This window comes from Dipteris shenzhenensis, chromosome 30 (assembly GCF_047967505.1).
Source record: "Dipteris shenzhenensis isolate YYH24624 ecotype China chromosome 30, Dip_SZ_1.0, whole genome shotgun sequence".
In the NCBI taxonomy this organism is placed as follows: Eukaryota; Viridiplantae; Streptophyta; class Polypodiopsida; order Gleicheniales; family Dipteridaceae; genus Dipteris; species Dipteris shenzhenensis.
Window position 1 is genome coordinate 49,540,596 of NC_141625.1, and position 21,478 is coordinate 49,562,073.

Below are 21,478 nucleotides of genomic sequence, written 5' to 3' on the forward strand. Positions count from 1 at the left end.
GGATCACCAAAGACTTTACAATTCATGTCTGTCCATAAAGTCTAGAGTGCCCAATAGCGAACCCAAACAAAGAAAAGATGAAACTCCGGTCTGGGTGGATGAAAACCAAAGAGCCAGAAAGACTTTCCAAAAGGAATAGTCGGGAATCTCGCTCGCAAGCACTGCCGAAGAAGATCAATGAACTCACGAGAACATGGACAAAACCAGAATAAATGAGGCACAGTCTCCTGAGAACTCAAACGTCTGTGGCAACGAGCAAGAGCAATGTGTCTACGAGCCAACATCTGTCCTGATGGAAAAATGCCCAAAAGCACTCACCAGAAGCAAACCTGTTGCCGAAGAGGAGCTTTGTAGGCCCAAAGCTACTAAAATCTCTTTCTCCACCACTTGGCTGGGCGATGCATTCGCTAAATAGAATTGCCTTTCTCTGAAAGCCAAGGTTGAGGCAAAAGGATTTTATACAATGCATGCATCGTAATCTCAGATAGCCTCGGAGATAGAGTGAGCTATTGAGATGTTGCGCCTCCCTTTGCTACCCCATTGCCTCCGCACCTTCTGCTCCCCCTATGCACTCCCCTGCCCTCCTCGACTCCCCTTCTGCGCCCACTATCTTGCCCCTGTCCGCTCCCTACTGCTCCCGCCTTCGTTGCCTCCCCCCCGCTTGGTGTGCCTCCGCCAGCTTTGGCAGCTCCCATCACCCCGCCTCCCGTCACCTCTGCCATCTCCGCCTTCATCTCCTCCACCTATGCCCCCCGCCACCTCCGCCTCCCGCGCCCTTCTCCTCTCTGTACTCTTGCCTCTCCTTCCCTCCTCTCCCTCTTCGCCTTCTCATCCTCCTTCCTCTTCCACCTTCCACCCTCCTTGCCCTCCTTCTTCCACGTCTGTCCTTGCCCCCTCCTTCACCCTGCCTCGTCTTCGCCTCCCCTTGTGATGCTCTTCTTACTTTTTCTTCTTCCTCCCTGCAGCGGGAGCACTTGTGCTTGTGAAGGCGAAAGAAAAACCTTGGTGGAAACCCTTGGTCTAGCCAGAGGGGCTCGGGGACGAGCATTTTCTGAGCGAAATCTTCCGAGCGTCCGAGCGAAGGAAAAAAAAAGCTTCCAACTATGCATAAATATGGCAAAAATCGATCAGAAGAAAACATAGTTTCACTTAGAAATATGCAAAGTATTATAGCAATGCCTATTTTATACAAAAATCTTTAGGTGAATCTGTAGGAATGGTGAGAGCATAATGGGATGGCTTTTGAAGAAACCCACATGTAGAGTAGACTTCTCTATGAAAATTCCCTTATGATCCTTCTTACAACTTTTACTTAATAGGGGGTGACATTGAAAACCCTCTCTCAACCTATCTTCATGAAAGAGTTTCTTCAAAGAAAACTCATTGAAGCAAGCCATCCAGGTAGTTTCGCTAGCGAAACCTCTTTGAAGCAAGTCTCCCAAGGTAGTTTCGCCAGCGAAACTACCTTGGACAGCACTTTTAAAAGTGACATAACTTTCATATCCAATGTCCAAATATAGTCATTCAACCACTCAAATTGATCGGAACACCCCATTTGAGCACATCTATGGAGTTATATTTTGGAAAATCTTTCATATATAGTATTAAATATTACATGTATTTTATGAGAGTGATATATAAGCCTAAGTTAATACTTATTTATAGTAATTTAAACTTCTTTAGAAACATGCCCATAAATATGCTATAAAAACACTAAAAAGATATTGCCATATGATATAAATGTGTTAATAAGTAATTATATATGCATAGTATTATTACATTGAGAGTGATTATGAGGAATGTTTCTTAAAGGAATCAACACTTTTTTTAAGTAATAACAGGGGTACAAAGGGATGTCTCTAAATAAGAAAATTATGTTGTGTAAAAATGAATGAGTGACTAGTCTGTATATTTTTATGATAAAGGGATCTAGTTCTAGTGAAAATAAAAGTGTAAAAACCATGTTTCCTAAAGAAAAACATTTTTTAAAATCTCTTGAAAAACACGCTCGGATAAACCTGCTCATAGGTTTTTGCTCGTAAAATTGACGCATCCGAGGGGCTCTATGGCAGCACTCTCGAATCCCACAGCCATCAAGGTTCTTCTTTCCCCAGCTGACAAGCAACAGGTATAGCAGGCAGTTCAGTCTCTCTAGGACAAGGCGCTCGTGGATAAAATTGTGGGCCTCACGCTACACGAAGACATGTCGGGAGTGGATCTAGGCGAGCTTGGCATTAGAGGGAGACCACATCCAGGAGGTCACTATCTATGGACATGGCATTTTTCTCATCCAGTTGAGCTCCCCCGACACCGCCTCGACACTTGTGGAGCAGAGCCCCATCCTCCTTGGCCTGCACCTTGTCTACCTCTTTCCTTGGTATCATGGGTTCACAGCGGAGGTTATGGATACGACACACCATGTTCCACGTTTTTCGATTACACTTTGCTTCCCAGGGCTCCCCAAGGAGTATCGATCCATTCTTCCTTCCATTGGTTGGGTATTTGGTACAGTGCTTGAGTCCTCGCCAGAGTCGGCCGCCTCAGTTCTAGCAGATGATGGAGTCCCAGAGTTGATCCTTCTCGAGACCCTGGAAGGAGTCACACTTTGCCAAAGGGTGGAGATCTCCAGGTTACCAGGCCAATGTCTTCGATGTAGACAGATGGGTCACCTCGCCAGAGATTGCCCCCGTGGCCTCGCTCGTGCGCCTCCCCCCCTCCGCAAAGTAGGCAGAGTCAGCAGGCTCGAGTTCAGTTCCCTTTTAGGCAGGAGCAGCAGGAGTCTCAGACCCCATGGGTTACCCCCTCAGAAGGGGACTGGACACAGGTTAGAAAGAAAAAGAAACCAAGCAAGTAGGCTTGCAAACGTTGCAAGCAGAGGGCCAATCGCAGAGAGAGGAACAGGGTTGACCGAGAGGCCTCGAAGGAGGAATAGCAGGAGCCATCTCCGATGATGACAGAAGCCACCGTCCATTGAGTCGATCCTCCAGCTTCGGAGATTCAGCCTCCGCACCCACCCTTGCACTAGTAGCGATCCCCAAGAGCTCCAGATGCGGCGATGGCCGAAGCCGCAGACATTAGCCCGACGAGGGTCGTGGAGGAGCCGATCCAGAGCCCCGGCGAACCTGATCAGCAGGGGGACCTAATGTTGTCCTTATCCCTCCTCCTCCTTCCCCTCCACCTCCCCCTCCTCCCCCAGACCCCTCCCCCTCCTCCTCTTCACTTCCCCCTCCCCCTCCAGGGTTCCCCCCGTCCCCTCAGCCTCCCCTTCTATGGCCACTCTTACCACCCGCCTCCCTCCCCCTATCCCCCGCGTCCCTACCCCTCCCTCTCTCGCCGCCCCCCTCTCTACTTTAGCAGCAGGTTTTTCTGCTTCGACACCCCTGCTAGTAGGCAAGGGAACGATGACGCTCCCTTCTGCTTCCTCATTGCAGCAACAAGTCTGTTCAGGGAGGGATCCTGAGAAACGAGGCTCATCCTCCCGGTCAGCCGCTCCCAACCTCCAATCTGGGCGTCCCTTACCGCGGGACTTATGGAGGTTAGGACTCTTGAACTATCTGGATATTCCGGACTCATCCTCTACCATTGGAGATGACGTTCATAGTCCTTCAGTCTCGAAAGGGGGGTTTGATCAGTGTAGTGGGATCTTAGACACATGACGTTTGGAGATTTTCGTTTGCCTCCATAGGGTTGGAGAAGTGGTCCCCAAAGGTGTTTGATGCTATTTTTGAAAATCAGATTACACTCATGATGGACGAGTGGATGGGGCCACAAGGACTAGACCTTTGGTACGCCCATGGCGCGGAGGTAAACTTTCAGTTAAGCTTCACGCACGAGGAGCTGGTGTGGTTTGGCGACAAGGGTTATCAGATTGCCGCTGGAGGCAAAGGTGGAGCAGGCACACTTCTAGCCCCTCCAGAAGTGTGCGGAGCTGTTCGGGGTGGAAGCCACCTTCATGATGAAGTGGGCACGGAAGATCAGTATTGAGCTAGTATCCACCCTAGTACGGTGCCGCATAGACATTGATCACTTGCCCTCTAAACTCCCAACAAAATCACACAAGGCAATCTTTATAGGACAGGCACCCACTCACGGAAGAGCCTTGTTACCGACTCCTCCATCCTCATGAGCTGGACCATAGTGAGTTGGAACGTACACAGGCTCCATGACCGTGTTCGTAGTAGCCAGCCGTAGCACCTGATACTCCGGCAAGAGTTGCAGAGGGCAGTGGTAGGGCGGGTAACATCCTTGTGATTCAGGAGCACATGTTTTCAGCCGCAGACATCAGATGATGCCATCACCTTCTCCCAAGGAGAGGTCCAGAGGAGGGATCCCCTACAGTAGGACAGAGCGGAGGGGTGTGCATCTCAGTCTCACAGACTTTGGCTTCAGAGGTCTACGATCAGGGCTCATTTCAAGACGGGCAATTTGGATGGGAGTTCGGACGGGAGAGTCCAGGATTGGGATCCTGAACGTGTATGCCTTAGCGTGCAAACAGCACCGCCGGGCCTTTTGGAGGAGGGTGTCAAAGTGTCTTCCGGATGTCGACTCTTGGATTATTAGAGTTGACTTCAACAACCTGGGGTTTTGGGAAGACAAGCAGGGCAATGCCTCGTTCTTCGAGATGCCAGTAGCAGAGCGTAGCACCTGGGAGCAGTTCATTTTCATGATCAGTGGCAGAGACCCGTGGAGAGAGCTAGATTTCAGTAGGACACCTGGTAGCCCTCTCTTCTCCTTTGGACAGAGGAGACACGATGGATTGCTAGAGAGATTAGACCGTTTCTATGTTGGGGATTAGGCACTACACAGAGGTAGATCTATTGGGATTCTAGCAGGTACCACGATGTCAGACCACTCTCAAGTGGTACTTCACTTGGATCAGCCCCGCCGAGGTCTCCCCTAGAAGGAGGTCCGCATTCCAGAGGACCTCCTGTAGGATGAGGAGATTCAATAGGTCATGGCAGGGATTTGGGAGCGGTCAGAGGCACCGTGTGTTGCGTGGGTGGCTGATGCGATTCAGAGCAGTGAGGAGCTGCAGGCTCACGCCCTTAGGCAGAGGAGGACCCTTCAGGAGCGTGAGCAGGCTTTGAGGAGAGACCTCGCCTCCATTGAGAGGCTCGGGGAGCAGGACCCAATTTCTCAGTGACTTAGTGACAGATTCGAGAGCGCTTGTCTGGAGCTTCAAGACACGGAGTTGTGGCGGGCTGAGTTCTCCTATCACTCCTCCCGGGCCCAATGGGTGCAGCAGGGGGACAAGATGACGAAGCAATTCTTTCAGCCCACTGCGATCCGATTGGCAAGCACACAGCTACATCGTCTCCAGGACTCGTAGGGCATCACGCACACTGACCCGCAGGAGATTCTAGACATGACCACCGTTTTTTACAGCCATCTCTTTTAGACGGAGAGGATGACCCCAGCTAGTCTTGTGGCTCGAGAGCTAGTTTGGGATCACGTTTCGACAGTAGTCTCGCAGGACTTATGCAACAGACTTGACGAGCCTTTCACAAATGAGGAGCTCTGAGAAGCCCTCAAGGCTCTCCCAACCCAGAAGTGCTCGGGTGAGGATGGCTTGACTCCGGCCTTCTTTCGGAACTTCTGGGAGATTATCTCCACCCTTTCCGTTTAGCTTGCCAGGAGATTTTCAACGCATGCCTTCTCCCTCAGTCCTTGAGCAGGGGGTGGATTTGTTTGATCCCGAAAGGGGGAGATAGGTCAGATATCCAACAATGGAGGCCGATCACTTTGCTTGATATTGCATACAAGATCCTTGCCAAGGTCTTGAGTTTGCGGTTACGGCCCCATCTTACCGACATCATCCATGACACACAGACTAGGTTTGTCCAGGAGCATAGCATTCTGGACAACATCTTCATGTTCTAGGAGGCAATGGATTGGTCTAGGGAGGAGTCACAGCTGCTGGCCGTCCTCCTCTTGGATTTTGAGAAGGCCTACGATAAGGTGGAGTGGTCTTTCTTGGAGGGCACTATGAGGAGATTGGGTTTCTCAGACAGATGGGTCAGAGGAGTTTCAGCACTATATGCAGGGAGCTCTAGTCAGATGCCTATCGGAGGATACATAGGCGAGGCCTTTCCTCTCTCTCGCTCGGTCTGCCAGGGCTGCCCACTCGCTCCCTTCCTCTTCTTGTTTGTGGCGGAGGCTTTGGGCTACTATTTGAGATCACAGGTGGCTGGTCTCGCAGGGTTGAGGCTCCCAATCAAACAGGAGGAGAAGCTACTTGACTCGGAGTTTGCAAATGACACAGCCTTGTATGTTGAAGGTATCGCAACAACTCTGGAGAGAGTTAGAGGCACCCTGCCTATTTATTGTGAGGCCTCGGGAGCACCGATCAACTGAACGAAATCCATAGGCTTCTTCACAAGCTTTGAGGAGACACAAGAGATCCGTGAGTGGGGGAGTGACTTTGGCTTCAAATGGATACCGCGGGGTCAAAGAGTGAGATACCTGGGATGCCTGGTGGGTATTGACATCACAACGGAGCAGCAGATTGCCCTGGTCCTTGAGAGTGTTTGGTGCAAGCTTCTCTATTGGAGCTCAGCCAAACTCTCCCTAGCAGGTCACGCCTTAGTGGCAAACAAGGTCCTTCTTGCCATGGCCTGGTATATCGCCTCCTGCTGGTGCTTTCATAGAGGATGCATTGGGCAGCTACGATGGTTAGTACGGAACTTCCTTTGGGCAGGTTCAAACAGCAAGAGGAACACTAGGGTCCGGGTAGCTTGGCAGACGATGATCATGCCGCAGGTATTGGGAGGCTTGGGTGTCATTGATCCGGAGATGCAGAGTAGGGTCCTTCTAGGCAAGTTGGTGGTTCGTGGCCTCACCCCAGGTGCAGAGCCTTGGAAGCTCCTCTTACAGCGAGGGCTTCTGAGGAACATCCCACGCACTGGGGGACAATGGCAGCCCTCACATAGATGGATATTCTCAGAGGTCCCCCTTACGGGGAAGGGCTCCCTCCTGATGAGGAGTCTTCACAAGGTATGGCAGAGACTGGCAAGAGCAGTCCCGTACCAGGTTCTGAGCCTCTATTACATATTTTTTTGCTAGCACTAGGTCCGGATAGGCTTCCTTATATGGAGGTGGAGGTGCAAGTCCTTGGGCCTGCACTGGCTTGTTTACAACTGGGTATGGAGGTACACTCGGGTCACCCTAGGTGGAAGTACGTTTGGAGGTAGAGGAGGTGGTGAGGGTGGCTATCTCCTCATTGGAACCATCGAAGAGCACTTGGTCGACCCCATCACCTTACCTGTATGGCTTTCTTGGACCGGTTTGCGGGGGTTGAGAAACCTCAGGGCTTTACGGCGACAGGGGCGATTATCCTTCCTTGCCTGTTTCTTCATTGCCCTACTTATGGCTTTGGCCTGCATCCTTGTGATGACCTTCAAGGGTACCGCGGCCACTTAGCCTGGTTCGATACTGAGCAAGTTAAGGTTGGTGCCCTTAGGCGGGGTGACTGGGGTTGCTATCGAGATGGAATAGCATTAATCCGAGATTTCTAATCCTAAAGACCCTTAGTCTTAAACTGATGTAATGAAGGCCTTCCTGATATAGGACTACAACTTAGAATTGTGCTTTAATAAGCTCGAGCTGAATTGCCATGTGCACTCCTCGACCCTCTCTAGTTTATCTAGATGATGTAAGGATTTATGTTTTGCACTTTGTCCCATAAGCCCATGAGGCGTTCTGCGGACATTAATAGATCTTTCTTTCTTTCTTTTCTTTCAGAGAGCCATCATGGAGCCTGGATACGTGGAGCCGGTCCATGCACTTGGGACTCTAGCTCTGAGCACTTGATATCTTCATGCGACTCTCATTTTGCTATTTTGTACTAGTATAGCATTTTAGTACTCAACAAGGGCCTTAGTGAGCCCTTTGCCCCGGCCCACAGTGGTCTGTATGAGTTACTTGATTCTGTAGCCCCACGAGGCCTCCCGTGGACGTTAACATATCTTTATTTCTTTCTTTCTTCTCTCTCTCTCTCAGCCCTCCGCTCAGCCCTCCGCTCAGCCCCCCCCCCTCGCTCACCCCTCCGCTCAGCCCCCCCGCTCACCCCTCCGCTCACCCCCCGCCCCCCCCCCGCTCACCCCCTCGCACTTGCAGCCCCCGGCCCCCCCTGCTCACCCCCTCGCACTTGCAGCCCCGACCCCCCCCCCCTTTTTTTTTTTTTTTTTTTTTTTTTTTTGGTGTGGCAGCCCCAACCCCACCTTTTTTTTTTTTTTTTTTTTTGGGGTCAGCCCCAACCCCAACTTTTCTTCCCGCTTCTCAATGTTGCCGGCTTCCCGTAATTAAAAATGGCCGACACCGTCAAGCATGTTACAGAAGCAGCAACAGCAGCAACATCAATGGCCGCCACGACCGAGATGCTGCACTATAGTAGAAGAGGACTCGCATCTTCTACAAAGGACAGCGCACTGCCCGCACTTGCCGCACTCCCAGTCGCAGGTACACTGGTTTCAGCTCCATTGTCCCATCTTCCGCCCAGCGCAGTGCTCGCACTCCCAATCGCAGGTTCACCGGTTTCAGCTCCATTATCTCATCTTTCGCCCATAGCTACTTTGTACCCGCAGTTTTTTTCACCCCTCCCCTCTGAGGTTCCTTCTTCTCCTACCCCTTCTCCACCCTTTTTTCTCTCCCTCTCACAGCCCTCTGTCACCTCTTCCCCTTTGTTGCCTATTTTACCTACTTTGCCAGAGGTTACCTCCTCCTCATCCTCTCTACAGACTTTACCCATCCCCTCCTCTCCTTCCCCGGTACCCGTTTTCTCTCCCCCTTTCCAGCCTTCTCCTTCATCCCCGCTACCCACCTTACTGGTTTCCCCCCTGTCTCCCTCTCTTTCTCCTTCCATGCCTTGCACTGTTTGTCCTTGCCGCCACATCCTGCCAGAGCTTCAGCACTTTGAGACCCATCTCCGAGCTGCACTTCAGATGCTTCACAGAAAGGACGAGACCATTTCTCTACTTACAGCTTAGGTTGCATCTCTTGCTGATCGAGTGACACAGCAGGATCGGGAGGTCTTATCTATTAGGACAGATCTTCAGGTCTTACAGGCGACCCATAGGACTCTTGCTGGAGAGATTCATGGACACACAGAGCGAGTGCAGCAGATCGAGACTCGCGTTCAGCACATGGATACATCTCCCACTACAGCAGTAGCAGCGGTTGAGGAGCGTTTGACCTCCCTTCAGACAGAGGTCCAGAGAGCCACAGAGTGGGTGGATGTCGTCCGCCGTCAGCCATCACAGCCTCAGAGATCTACTGTATCAGCTACATTGGTCGAGTCACAGCAGAGGGCCATAAAGGCCCTCAACATTCGCATTCGTGGTATCTTGCTCTCGGCGACAGAGTCCACGATGACACAGGCTGTGACCTTTGTCTCTCAGACATTGGGAGTACAGGATCATGGCATAGTAGGAGCATATAGAGTCGGGAGGGATCCTACTAGAGAGCAGCCCCTCATTATCAGATTCAGAGATGCCCAGGCACGTCTAGCTGCCCTCAGGAGGAGAGGGACACTCAGAGACCACCCACAGATTTCCATGGACGAGGATCTGACTCAGATACAGGTTGAGGAGCGCAAGGCGCTCATGCCTCAGAGAGATGCAGCCCGAGCTCAGGGCAAGTGGACAGTGATTAGGGATGGCAGACTCATCACAGGCACCTTGAGGCGTGCTCCCACAGTGCTTAGAGATGGCAGACCAGCAGATACAGCCCCACCTCCACCTCCACCTCCTGCCCCATCCGCTTGACGGGACAGGGCCCATGGGACACACCACCCGTCAGATAGTCTACGCATCGCTGTATGGAACTGTAATGGTTCTTTTACAGCACAACCAGGCAATCTACGGGGGGCATTCTTTGGGAGAGATATCATCTTTTTCACGGAGACACACGAGAGTCCAGAGAGACCTTTGCCACGAGTGACAGGGTATACATGGAGATCTGCCTTCAGGCAGCACGCCCGAACATTTGGAGTGAGAGGATCTGGAGGAGTGGCCATTTTGTACAGAGAGCATCTCGATCGGATCATCACAGTGGAGAGAGCAGATTCACATGCCCGATTCTTGTGGGTACGCATCTGCCGCAGGGCCCCTCAGCGAGATCTTTTTATTGCAGTTTGCTACTTCCCCCCGGCGCAGTCGACCTATTCTTCCACTGGACCAGGCCAGTCCATATTTGAGGATCTCTCAGCAGACATTGCAGATTTTTCACGTCACGGAGAAGTCATCCTTTTAGGAGACTTCAACGCGAGGACCTCAGACAGACAGGCCTTCACTTATGACTTCATGGAGGATCCGGTCATACTCCCAGCATTTCACGATGATAGCCTCTGTCGGACTTCATCAGACTGCACAGTACAGCCCACAGATCAGGGACGTCAGCTACTGGAGCTCCTCACCTCGCACAGTATGGTCATTTATAACGGCTTGTCCAGGTGGCCACAGTCTTCCATGCCTACATTCTCTTCTGCTTCTGGGCGTGGTACTAGCGTGATCGACTACATCATAGGTCCCCCGACTCTAGTCCCTTCCATCCATAGCCTTACTGTTAGCCCCTTCATGCCCTCTGCCGACCATGCACTCATCCACTTTACTTTGACTCATGTCTCCCATGACCCACCTCCCCCTCGTTATCACGACCGCCAACCCTACTACGAGGTTCATTTCGACCACCAGTTCGATGATGTATATAGCCAGAACCTCAACCGCCTACTCCGTCCTCATCTATTAGATGCTCTACCATCCACGCGGGACCGGTGGGAACTTGTACATACTTCACTCGTTTCTGCCGCTCACATGTCGTTCCCTGCCACATGTCATTCGTCTAGTCCCCCACCGGTTGGTCTTGTTCCTTGCAACGGTTGGTATGACGAGGAGTGTAAGGAACTCCACAGGAAACTCAACCTTGAGACCAAGGAGAAGTCTCCCCTCCTTGCCGAAACCAAGAGAGACTACAAGTGGTTGGTTAGGGGCAAGAAACGCCAATTTCTAGCCCGGAATGAGAAGGAGCTAAGAAGCTTGCTTTTCAGCTGTGACTCCAAGGAATTCTGGAGAAAATTCCTCCGCTCGAAGTCTCAGAGCCCCCTCACAGATCCACGTGTCTGGTCTGCATATACTTCAGCTCTATACGATGTTCCAGATCAGCCAGATATCGATTTATCCCACTCCCCTAGGCCAGCTTCATCTAGTCTCTTCACACCGGAGAGTGTCCGTGCAGCAGTCCACCGATTGAAGAACGGGAGAGCTAAGGATCATGATGGATTGCAAGCGGAGTATGTAATCCATGGGATTGATACCTTAGCTTTTGTTCTCTCCTGTCTCTTCAATGAGTCTGTTTATACAGGCCTACCACAGTCCTGGTTAGGCAATACCATAGTACCTATCCACAAGTCGGGGGACCCTATGGAGCCGTCGAATTACAGGACCATCATGATTGGCCACGTTATGGCCAAGATCTATGCATCAGTTTTGGAAAGCCGTATAAATGACCATGCCGAGACGACAGGACTCAGAGCCAGAGGACAGGCTGGATTTCGCAGGGATCATTCGACGCTTGACCAGGGCACTAGTAGAGGAGGCGAAGTCACGAAGGCAACGGCTTTATTGTTGCTTCGTGGACTTCAGGAAGGCATTTGATACAGTTCCGCGATTCAGATTGTTTCAGAGGATTCGCGAGATGGGCTTCAGTGGAGAAACACAGTGGGCTATCATGGCTTTGTATGAGAGGGTCACTGGTCGGGTTCGGACACGTGAGGGGCTCTCAGAGGAGGTATGCAGCACGATTGGGGTAAAGCAGGGTTGCCCGCTCTCTCCTACTCTCTTTGGACTATATATTGATGAGCTAGAGATGTTCGTACAGATGATAGGCAGTGTGGGCTCTACTCTCTCAGGATCCTCCATTCCTATCCTCCTGTATGCGGACGATGTGGTTCTCATTTCCTCTACTGCTCAGGGCCTCCAGGCACATATTGAGGCACTCCACAGGTTTTGCCAGGACAGGGGATTGACCGTAAACCTTGGCAAGACCAAGGTTATGGTTTTCAACACCTCTGATCGTATCTACAGCACGGATGAGTTTTGCTTCACTTATGACGGACAGCCCATTGAGCTTGTTAGAGAGTACACTTATTTGGGGGCAGTTTTCAGGGGACCGATCTTTACCATGACATATGCAGCACGAGATAGGATTAGTAAAGGGTATGCTTCGTTGGCTCATCTTGAGCGTCAGTGTTTTCAGTCCCACTTTCAGCATCCCGATACGAAATCCCTGCTATTTGACACATTGGTGAGACCAGCTGCGATGTATGTAGCTCCTTTCTAGGCAGGAGACCTTGGCGCTGCAGATTGGAGACGAGTAGAGAGGTTACAGATCATCATGTTCTCTCGGCCCATTAGGGCCAAGGCTACAGTTCCGCACGAGATCATGCTAGCAGAGTTTGGAGCTACTCCCCTTGCATTGGATGCAGCGTTTCAGTCGGTCATGTATTTGCACAGGGTTAGGGAGTTTGGAGACTCAGCAGCAGGCAGAGCTCGGTTGCCATGGTTAGCACTTGCATCTTCTATGGAGTTGGCACGATCTGGGGCCCGATACTGCTGGTACTTCAGACTCACTAGGTGGCTCACATCTCTTGGACTAGACATGGATAGACTGCCTCCCTTTCGATACAGCATAGATGCCCCTCATCTCGAGTTGACTCGCCACGAGCTTAGTCAGGTCACGAGAGCAGACTTGCTGCAGCTTCATACGTACCGCACTTGGATTTATCCCACGCAGCTTCCGACGAAGATGGCCACATATCATGACCACTTCCTTCAGATCTCAGAGGATGGATTTGTCATTCCACCAGGCTACACAGGTATCCACATGTCCCACTCACTGAGGATTGCCCTTGGCCAGCTTAGAGTCTCTTCGCATCAGCTCGAGATAGAGGCTGGTAGGATGCGACGCATGGAGGATGGACGGCGTCCAGGCCGAGAGACTAGGATCTGCCCTTGTTGCACCATGGGAGAGGTGGAGTCAGAGGAGCACTTCATTTGCAGATGCCCGCTATATTATGAGATCAGAGGGAGATTCCACTGTCTCTTCACGGATGGCTTTGGACCTCTCTCACGAGTGATGGATTATGAGGATCAGCATTGCCTAGCTCTTTATGTCAAGGAGGCCACTATGCTTCGACGACACTACCTTAGAGACCATCAGCACAGACCGGAGCGTGATAGAGCCCAGCCCGATAGAGCTCAGACACACGCTATACCAGATGACAGGTATCAAGAGGAGCACGAGGAGGTCAGAGCTCACACAGGACACATGCCTCCACCTTGTGGATGTACATATGAGATGGTTTGTAGACGCCGCAGGATCTTGTTACATAGGGGACGTACTCGCCACTTCATCTCCAGACGATCCAGGATGATGGCAGCTTTTCGGAGGAGACTCACTCATGGAGATCTCGCCCTACCAGCCGCTCACCTCACTTTTGCTCTGATTTGTACTCTCATAGCAGGAGGCAGAGTCGATGGACAGGATTTCCAGTATTATTTTGGTTCTCAGACTCCGTGATACATGGACTTGTATCTTTGCATTGACATATTGTACTCATCCCCCCATTTTGCACCCAGGGGCGGTTTCCTTGCATCTAGCTTACTTTGTATTTAGGCTCGGATTTGACATTATGTACTTTCACTTGCATTGTATTGCGTAGCACTTAGATGATATTCGACGATGCCTCTTCTTTGTGGCACGTTGATTTTGTGCTATCTCCCTCTCTCTCTCTCTCTCTCTCTCTCTCTCTCTCTCTCTCTCCCTCCCCCCTGCAGAGAGCACAGGACTTGCACACTATGCCAGATGGAGGAGATCGAGACGGAGGAGCATTTTCTACGTGTCTGCCCAATCTACTATGAGATACGAGGACGATACCACTGCCTCTTTCAGGAGGGGCTTGTGGCTTTGGTCCACTTACACGGCTGATCCATTTTCACGATCAGCTCTGTGTTGGGCTCTACCTGATTGAGATGCATCGACGGAGAGACACATTGATGCGACAGATCAGAGAGCAACATAGATTGATGCCACAGGTCACCGATATCGACAAGTTGCATACTTTTGTTATTGACTTCTATATGCATCTGAGTCAGCTACCGGTCAGCAGGCTGAGGGAGAGGAGCTTGAGGAGATGAGAGCATCATGGATTTGCAGTGGGAGAGTCCACCATGATGCTGCCAAACGAGATACACACACTCCTTGTGCGACACGGATAGGGACTAGAGCACGCACGATCGAGGTTCAGTCTATCTCAGCCCTTCTTAGAAGCGACCACCAAAGGCGAGGCATCATCCTTGACGTAGCCCACTTGATCCAAAGATCGAGGAGACCATGCCCTCCCCCACGTTGCGAGACAGCTCGACAAACACAGATATGAGAGCTCCTCACATCTCATCAAAGAGCCACTAGGTAACCTAGATATATGGAACCTGAGCATGTACTAGGAGTGCTAGCTTTGAGCACCTGACACTCATCCATTATTTGGCTTTCGCTACTCTAGCATTTCGACACTTGATTCATTAGTTTTAGCCTATAGCTTTTTAGCTTTCAGTAAGGGTGTTAGTGAACCCTTTGCTTCAGCCCTCAGTGGCTTGTATGAGTTACCTTTTTGGCGTGTACTTTGTCTCATAGGCCCGCGAGGCCTCTTGCAGACGTTACAGTCTTTACTGGGTAATTCTTTGCGAGCTGAAACCATTCACTAGTCGACAGTTTTTCAGTCTCCACTGGCTTTAAGAAAACCTCGCCATTCCTACTTTGTTTCTTTTAAGGGCATTACTTCTGCTACTGATGTTATTCATGATGATGGCTCTTTTTTTTTTTCAAAGAAAGGAACCTTCTATTAATGCTTGAAAGATTTCATACAAGACAGCAGCCCCGAAGGTGCTGAGTATGGATTAAACCGAAAAAGGTTGAAAGAAAGAAACCGGCCTGTTCCAGAGAAACCCAGCTCACTGCCTAGGGGATCTCTGGAACTGGGGCTAATAGCCAAGTGGGGGGACTATATAGCGAGTGAATCCCTTGCGGAGTGAAGATGTAGAAAACACCTGCAAGCCAAGCCTTGCAGAAACGAGCACGCCTCTCAATAGTCGCCCTGGAGCTTGGAGTTCTGCGCTCCCAGGTGGACCGTAAAGTGTAAATGATATCTTGCCAAATGGCAACTAGGGTAACCACGGGTGGAACCGGGTGCTCACCCATCACAAGATTGCAGCGAACCACCTAAATGTTCCAAGCCGTGATGCTGGCTACCACCTCCCAAACACTGTCCTCCCTAGGAGGAGAAGCTAGGCTATCAGAGGGGACTACCTCATGGAGTGCAATCCTCTAGATGCTCTGACCCTATATCCGTTAGGCTGGGGAGATCTCATTAATTTGAAACGCATGTCCTCCCTTTGTCAACCAAGCCACCATCCCCCAGGTGTGGTCTCTATGAAGACTCTGCATACGTGCCATGATCCTGAGGGCTCCCATCCAAATCCTCACTGCGCTACGACAGCTCCACAGACAATGTGGGATAGTCTCCAAGACACCATCAGAGCAACAATGGCACTGCCCCTCCACTCGCATGTGCTCAAACCACGGGCCGATGGGCAAGCCTCGGTGAGCGACGAGCCAGAAGAAGTAAGAGATCTTTCTCGGCCGCAAGCTGGACCACAACCACGTCCAAAACTTGGAGCGCACATCTCGAGGCACTCTCTGGAACACCCAATGTCTCTCCCTCAAGGGGATCCACCTCGACAAGTCCATGTGAAGCCTCCTACCAATCCGTTTGGTGTTGGAAAAGAAGGGCACCTCATCTACGTGCTCAGCTAAGCCGCCCTTGGAGGACCAGAACCACTCTCCCGGATCCCACTGGACGTCCCTCAGGGGTCTACCCTCCCACAGCCAAAGGCGCCATCTATAAGCATCCTGCTCTGAGATACTGGGAGGGTCAATGTGCCACTCCTTCCCCAACCGTCCCACCACTTTGATCATCTGCGAGTGTATCCCATCAAGACTCCCATCCATCTCGGGATCACTCTCAATGAGTGGCTGAAGTAGGCCTCCAGGTCCTACACGGAAGAAGCCGGGTGCATGCTGCCGTGCTGCATCATCATCCTTAACGGAACACCATTACGGGAAAATTGCCCCAATCATCTCCTGTCTCTCCAAACGTGAAGTCCTTCCCACCAGGACTCAGGAATGGCTAAGTCAATCTCGCCCATCCACTGCCCTGCCCCTCGCAAATGCACTAGGGCATCAAGCCTTGACTTTGTCTCCTTAGGTAGTCTGCTACAACGGCCAAAGGACCTTGCTGAACCACTGCCCCACTGTGCCCAACCAATGTGAGTCCTGCCACATGCACTGAGGATTGCTCTTAAATAGCTGAGCATTTCTTCACATAGTCTGAGGATTCAGAGCAGATGGGGTACCATTTGGAATCAAAGGCTATGCTTTATATGTCACTCTCAGCAGAGGAATACTTCACGTTAACAGAGGATCGAGATGGGACAAGGAATCACTCTCAGATAAGAGACTATGCTGGATATCTGACATTTAGGAGGTTGAGATCAAGCAAAACCCGATCTTCAGGTGGAGCCCCGTCTATGAGACAAGAGGGCACTCCCATGCCCTTTCAGGCAAAGGTTTGAAAGACTTGTCCTGTTTTGTTATGTCTCATAGACGGGGCTCCACCTTTCCTGTTTTGTCATATGTCCAAACCAGAGATGCTTGGTAACCAAAGTTGAATGAGGCCCTCTGTAAGTGAATCAAGCATAGCACCAGAATCCCTCCTGGCATCATCTCTGGAAGGAGTGTCAAGGTCTGCAGTAAGAAAGGAGGCATAAAAATCGTAAGCAATATGCATGATGGCATCAGGATCTGATTGTAGAATCCCATCAAACTCAATCAACGGAGAAACTGTCTAGGGTCAATAGTAGAGAGAAAGTGTTTATTGACTCTGCCTCACATTTGAATCCAAAGGTACTCTATGCATGAAAGGCATACTCAGCTCTCTAACCAAAGCATCGCACAATGGGATACATGTCACATTCTTGCATCTAGTGGAACAAATTGGTTGGATACATTTATCTCCATTGTACCAGTGGCCCTAAAACCCATCTATGTTACACCACTCATCAGGGATTCTTCTGTAAATACTTGCTACTTGGATTTGTCTTGAGTTGCAACCAGCTTGTATACCTGAGGATAAGATGAGGGGCTGAAGAAGGCCTTGCCCTCTGGCAGCAAGGCTAAGATCAAGCAAGGTCAGGTTCTCCAATTTAGAGAGGGGGAGGCATCGTTGAGCTCTGTTGAGAAGAGAGAACCCATCAAGTGGCACCATGTGACAGGGAAAAAGTATGAGAAGTCACATGGCTCTGAAATTGCAAGAACACCAGAGAAGCTTGAGGATCTTCGCTCGTCTAAACCTCTTGCAGATGCACTAAACCTCTGAGATTACACTTCTTGAGGTGTTCTTTTCTCCATCAGTCCGAGGAAATAGAAGATAGCCAAAGGATACTCCTCCAAAGTAAGAAGCCAAGAAGAACTAATTAGGTCAAAGGGAGCAGGCAGCTTGTTTTGTGCTGTCAGAAGGTAGTGGGAACCACAAAGAAGAGATTCTCTTCTAGATTGTTGATTACCAAATGTGTTTATCTCTGCTCTCTGTTCTCATGTATTAATTCTATAGCTCTCCATCGTTAAAAGGCTGGATCTTGACTCTCCATTGCCAAGCCTGGGAAACTGATGTATTATGTGAGTTGGATGGATGAAAATCTCGTAGGATATCCTGCCAAAATGAGATCATCCTGGCTACAGGAGGTCGCACAAGACAGTTGTGAACTCCAACGGATTTGATAAGCAGGTTGAAACTAGGGCAGCATTGGACAAGCATCAAAATGTGTCTAGAGATTGGAGTATATGTAGTATAGATGTGCCCTATTTAGGAGGCATGTGAAGACCCATGTTCATAATGGAAAGGCTGTAGTGTTCATCTCAGTGCATGTTCTTGGTCTTATAACAGCCAATGAAAGTAAGCATGATGATATTTAATGGAAATGCATTTTGATATCAGTAATCTTCATCTTATTTCTGGAACTGCTCATGTAATCAAGAAATATGTTTAGAAGAAACCTGACTGATTACGTAACAAGCTATCAGCCTTTTGGACTGCGTTAGCTCAATTTTTATATAAATGTTCAACTGTGGATTTGACTGCCATTCATGCTAGAACATCCCTTGATGAGAATCTGATGTTTTATTTTATGACTCTTATTGCAGGTTCAAATGCCACAAGATACTTCCAATAACATTATCAAAGACACCCGTGGATTATCTGGTTCCATCTTACCCCTCCTTTCATTATGTACACAAGGGATCATGTAGACGCTGAGTTTAACTTCACACATTCTATGTTGTTCCCGTTGCAGTACTGCTGTCTAATATGGTTATATAGTTGTTCATAATGCTTGATGCAGTTTTACTAAAATCCTGATTGGGTAGCCTCGTGTTATATGCAAATAAAATGTTACTTTTCCTTTTTGGAATACACATCACTGTCCTGATCCAGCTACTAAAAGACCGTATGCTTGTTTTTTAGGTGGGGAGCGCTCTTTTTCAACTCTGTGTTTTACATTGGCTTTGCAAGAAATGACAGAAGCTCCATTCCGTGCAATGGATGAATTCGATGTTTTCATGGTAATCTTATTACTGGAATTGTGCAAAACATTTTTTGAATCAAAATAGCAATTTAACCATGTTTCGTACGAAATGTTATGCTGACAGGATGCAGTGAGCAGGAAGATAAGTTTAGATGCATTAGTGGAATTTGCAGTTGCACATGGATCTCAATGGATCTTCATTACTCCGCATGACATAAGGTCTCTCTCTCTCTCTCTCTCTCTCTCTCTCTCTCTAGTTGTGCGCACCCATGCCATCCCAAAACTGCAGAATAGCAAAGCTAAGGATCATGAGTACTTCAAGTGGAACTCATAATTAATGGTTAGGAACACTTGCCCCGATCTTGGATAGGCTCTTTAGTGCAATTCTATGCACAGCCATTCCCTTATCCTGGACTGTCAATACCGTCATCCCCATCCACAAATCAAAAGACCCCTAGTCATTCAATGGCCAAAGTATATGGGGCAGCATCAGAGATGTACATCATGAGTACGTTCAAGGAAAGGGTATCAAGCAACATGAAAGGTAAGCTTGAGGCGGGATTGGTTCACATATTCAAACTATGGACCATCATAGAGGAGGCCAAACATAGCAATTGAAGAGCATTTTTATTTTGTTGAATTTGGGAGGAGGTTGACCAAAACATGCTCAACTTATCTTGTGGTTATGGGACCTAGGGACTGAGGATGATGTCATATGAGTCATTGTGGAATTTTATGAGAGGGCCGCGGTCATGTGCTGGGTTTGTACTGCACATGGCATGTCAGAGGTGGTGGTTAGAAATTGTCCCATACTAACCACTCGACCGAAGCATGAGGGCCAACAATGATGGTCAATGCCTTTTCCACCAAGCTATTGCTCTTGGCCGACACATCTAGACACTTGGGAGCTACCTTTCATATAATGAGCCTAGCTTGCCTTTATAAGCCTAGCTTTGCTATCTTTAGTATTCTGTTGTAATTGTAAGAGTTATTTCCTTAACAGCCTACGTCGAGGAAAGATAAGCCGCTTGATAGTTAGAACATGTGTCCCATACTAAATGCCTTTTCCACCAAGCTATTGCTCTTGGCCGACACATCTAGACACTTGAGAACTACCTTTCATATAATGAGCCTAGCTTGCATTTATAAGCCTAGCTTTGCTATCTTTAGTATTCTGTTGTAATTATAAGAGTTATTTCCTAAACTGCCTACTTTCCATAAATCGATTGTGTTTCTTGGAGAATAGATCTTTTCAAGGGCTTGGTTCCATTGCTCCAGGAAGAGCGCGATTTGTACTCCTTACTTTACGAGGATTTGACAGCATCGACCCGCACCACTTGCTCTTCCACCCACTCTCAGAGGCAGAGGTCGAGTGCCGTATCCATGGCTTCCACTTCAGCAGGGCTAGAGGAGCAGGATCCTCTCTTATCTTCATCTGAGGCTGACACTCAAGAGTCAGAGGAGACATATGACAGCATGGATGCTGATGATGTTGAGGAGTGATTCTTGGAGCATGCATGATGCATGATGCTTGTCAGATTTTTGGATCCGATATGGATCATGTTTTGTATTGGCTAGAGCATAGACTATAGTACTTATTTTTAGGATCTTTCGTTTCTCCTCCGAAGCATTAGAGTGCCCCATTTGATGCCAATCTTTACCAACAGGCTTTGGGCTGCTTTATTTAATTATGTCATACCAGGTCTTATGTGTAGTATGCCGTTTCCCAGGTCAAGCAGGTACAAGCACAAGCCCAGCACACAGCATTGGTAGGCAGTGAAGTGGGTCTTCCATTACTTGAGGCCACACAGCATTGACATTCTATGGTGTTCAGTCTTCACTGGTTTTGCATGCATGCACTAACAGTGATTGGCTAGGTTGTTATGACACGCGTGTGTTGCACAGTGGCAACTATTTCATGCATATCTTGGTTCAACAAGCAGCCTACAGTTGCTACTTCCAATTGTGAAACTGAATACAGGGCTGCCTTCACAGCTACAGTAGAGTGTGTTTGGCTATGCAAGTTACTTTCAGATCTTTGTGTCAGCCAGAACACTTCTATAATCATCTACATTGATAGCTAGAGTGCTTTGGCTGTTGCGCATAATCTCGTGTTTCATGCACGTATGAAGCACATTGAGGTACACTATCATTATGTTCGAGAGCGACTGCTAGTTGGGGATATACAGTTTTCCTACCTTTCCACAAAGGATAACTTATTAGATCTCTTTATGAAGGCTCTACCATGGCCCAAGTTTAAGGCTTTTTGGCATGCCTCACACTTGGTACCATTTCTTACATGATGTTGATATCCTTGTTACTATCATAGGCTGCTATATGCAACCATGATATAGTTTCCAAGTATACTTAAGATGTATACATGATACTTTAGCCATACCATCGGAGGGGGGCGGGGGTGCTAGAACTTAGTCATGGTATGGTCTTGTAGGCCAATTAGGACATTTAGTCCTAGTACACCTAGTTCACTTAGGATATTTTAGTCCTTAGTCAACTAGTTGACCTTTGGGCCATATATTGGCCACAATTGTACTTTCTTTATTATCCATCTGCAAGTACACTCAAGTCCTTTAGCTTGTATTCATTGCTTCCCGTACCCAACACGTTTTGTAAAAAGCCTAAGATCCCTTGAGTTGCTATGGGCTGTTTTGTAGGACTAGGGTGCCCTTGAGGATGCATTGAGTCCTGAGCACTTCCTACACCATGCACTACAAAGTGGAGCCAGGAGGTTTACTTCAACCAAAGGTAGAGGGAGACCCAGGGTTGGACGG

General features: G+C 49.2%; 1 protein-coding gene across 4 annotated transcripts in view; it reads left to right on the forward strand.

Moving 5' to 3' along the window:
* LOC147882264 (structural maintenance of chromosomes protein 6A-like) overlaps positions 1 to 21,478 on the forward strand; it is a 150,043-nt gene that overhangs the window by 121,990 nt on the left and 6,575 nt on the right. For all 4 annotated transcript variants that reach the window (XR_015543942.1, XR_015543941.1, XM_087401568.1 and 1 more), the window contains exons 26-28: positions 18,310 to 18,367; positions 18,629 to 18,726; positions 18,814 to 18,908. Coding sequence is in view for 2 of the 4 variants with exons in the window: in XM_087401568.1 (XP_087257694.1) it covers positions 18,310 to 18,367; positions 18,629 to 18,726; positions 18,814 to 18,908 (251 nt within the window). In the remaining 2 variants the exon portion in view is untranslated. The remainder of the gene's footprint in view (positions 1 to 18,309; positions 18,368 to 18,628; positions 18,727 to 18,813; positions 18,909 to 21,478) is intronic.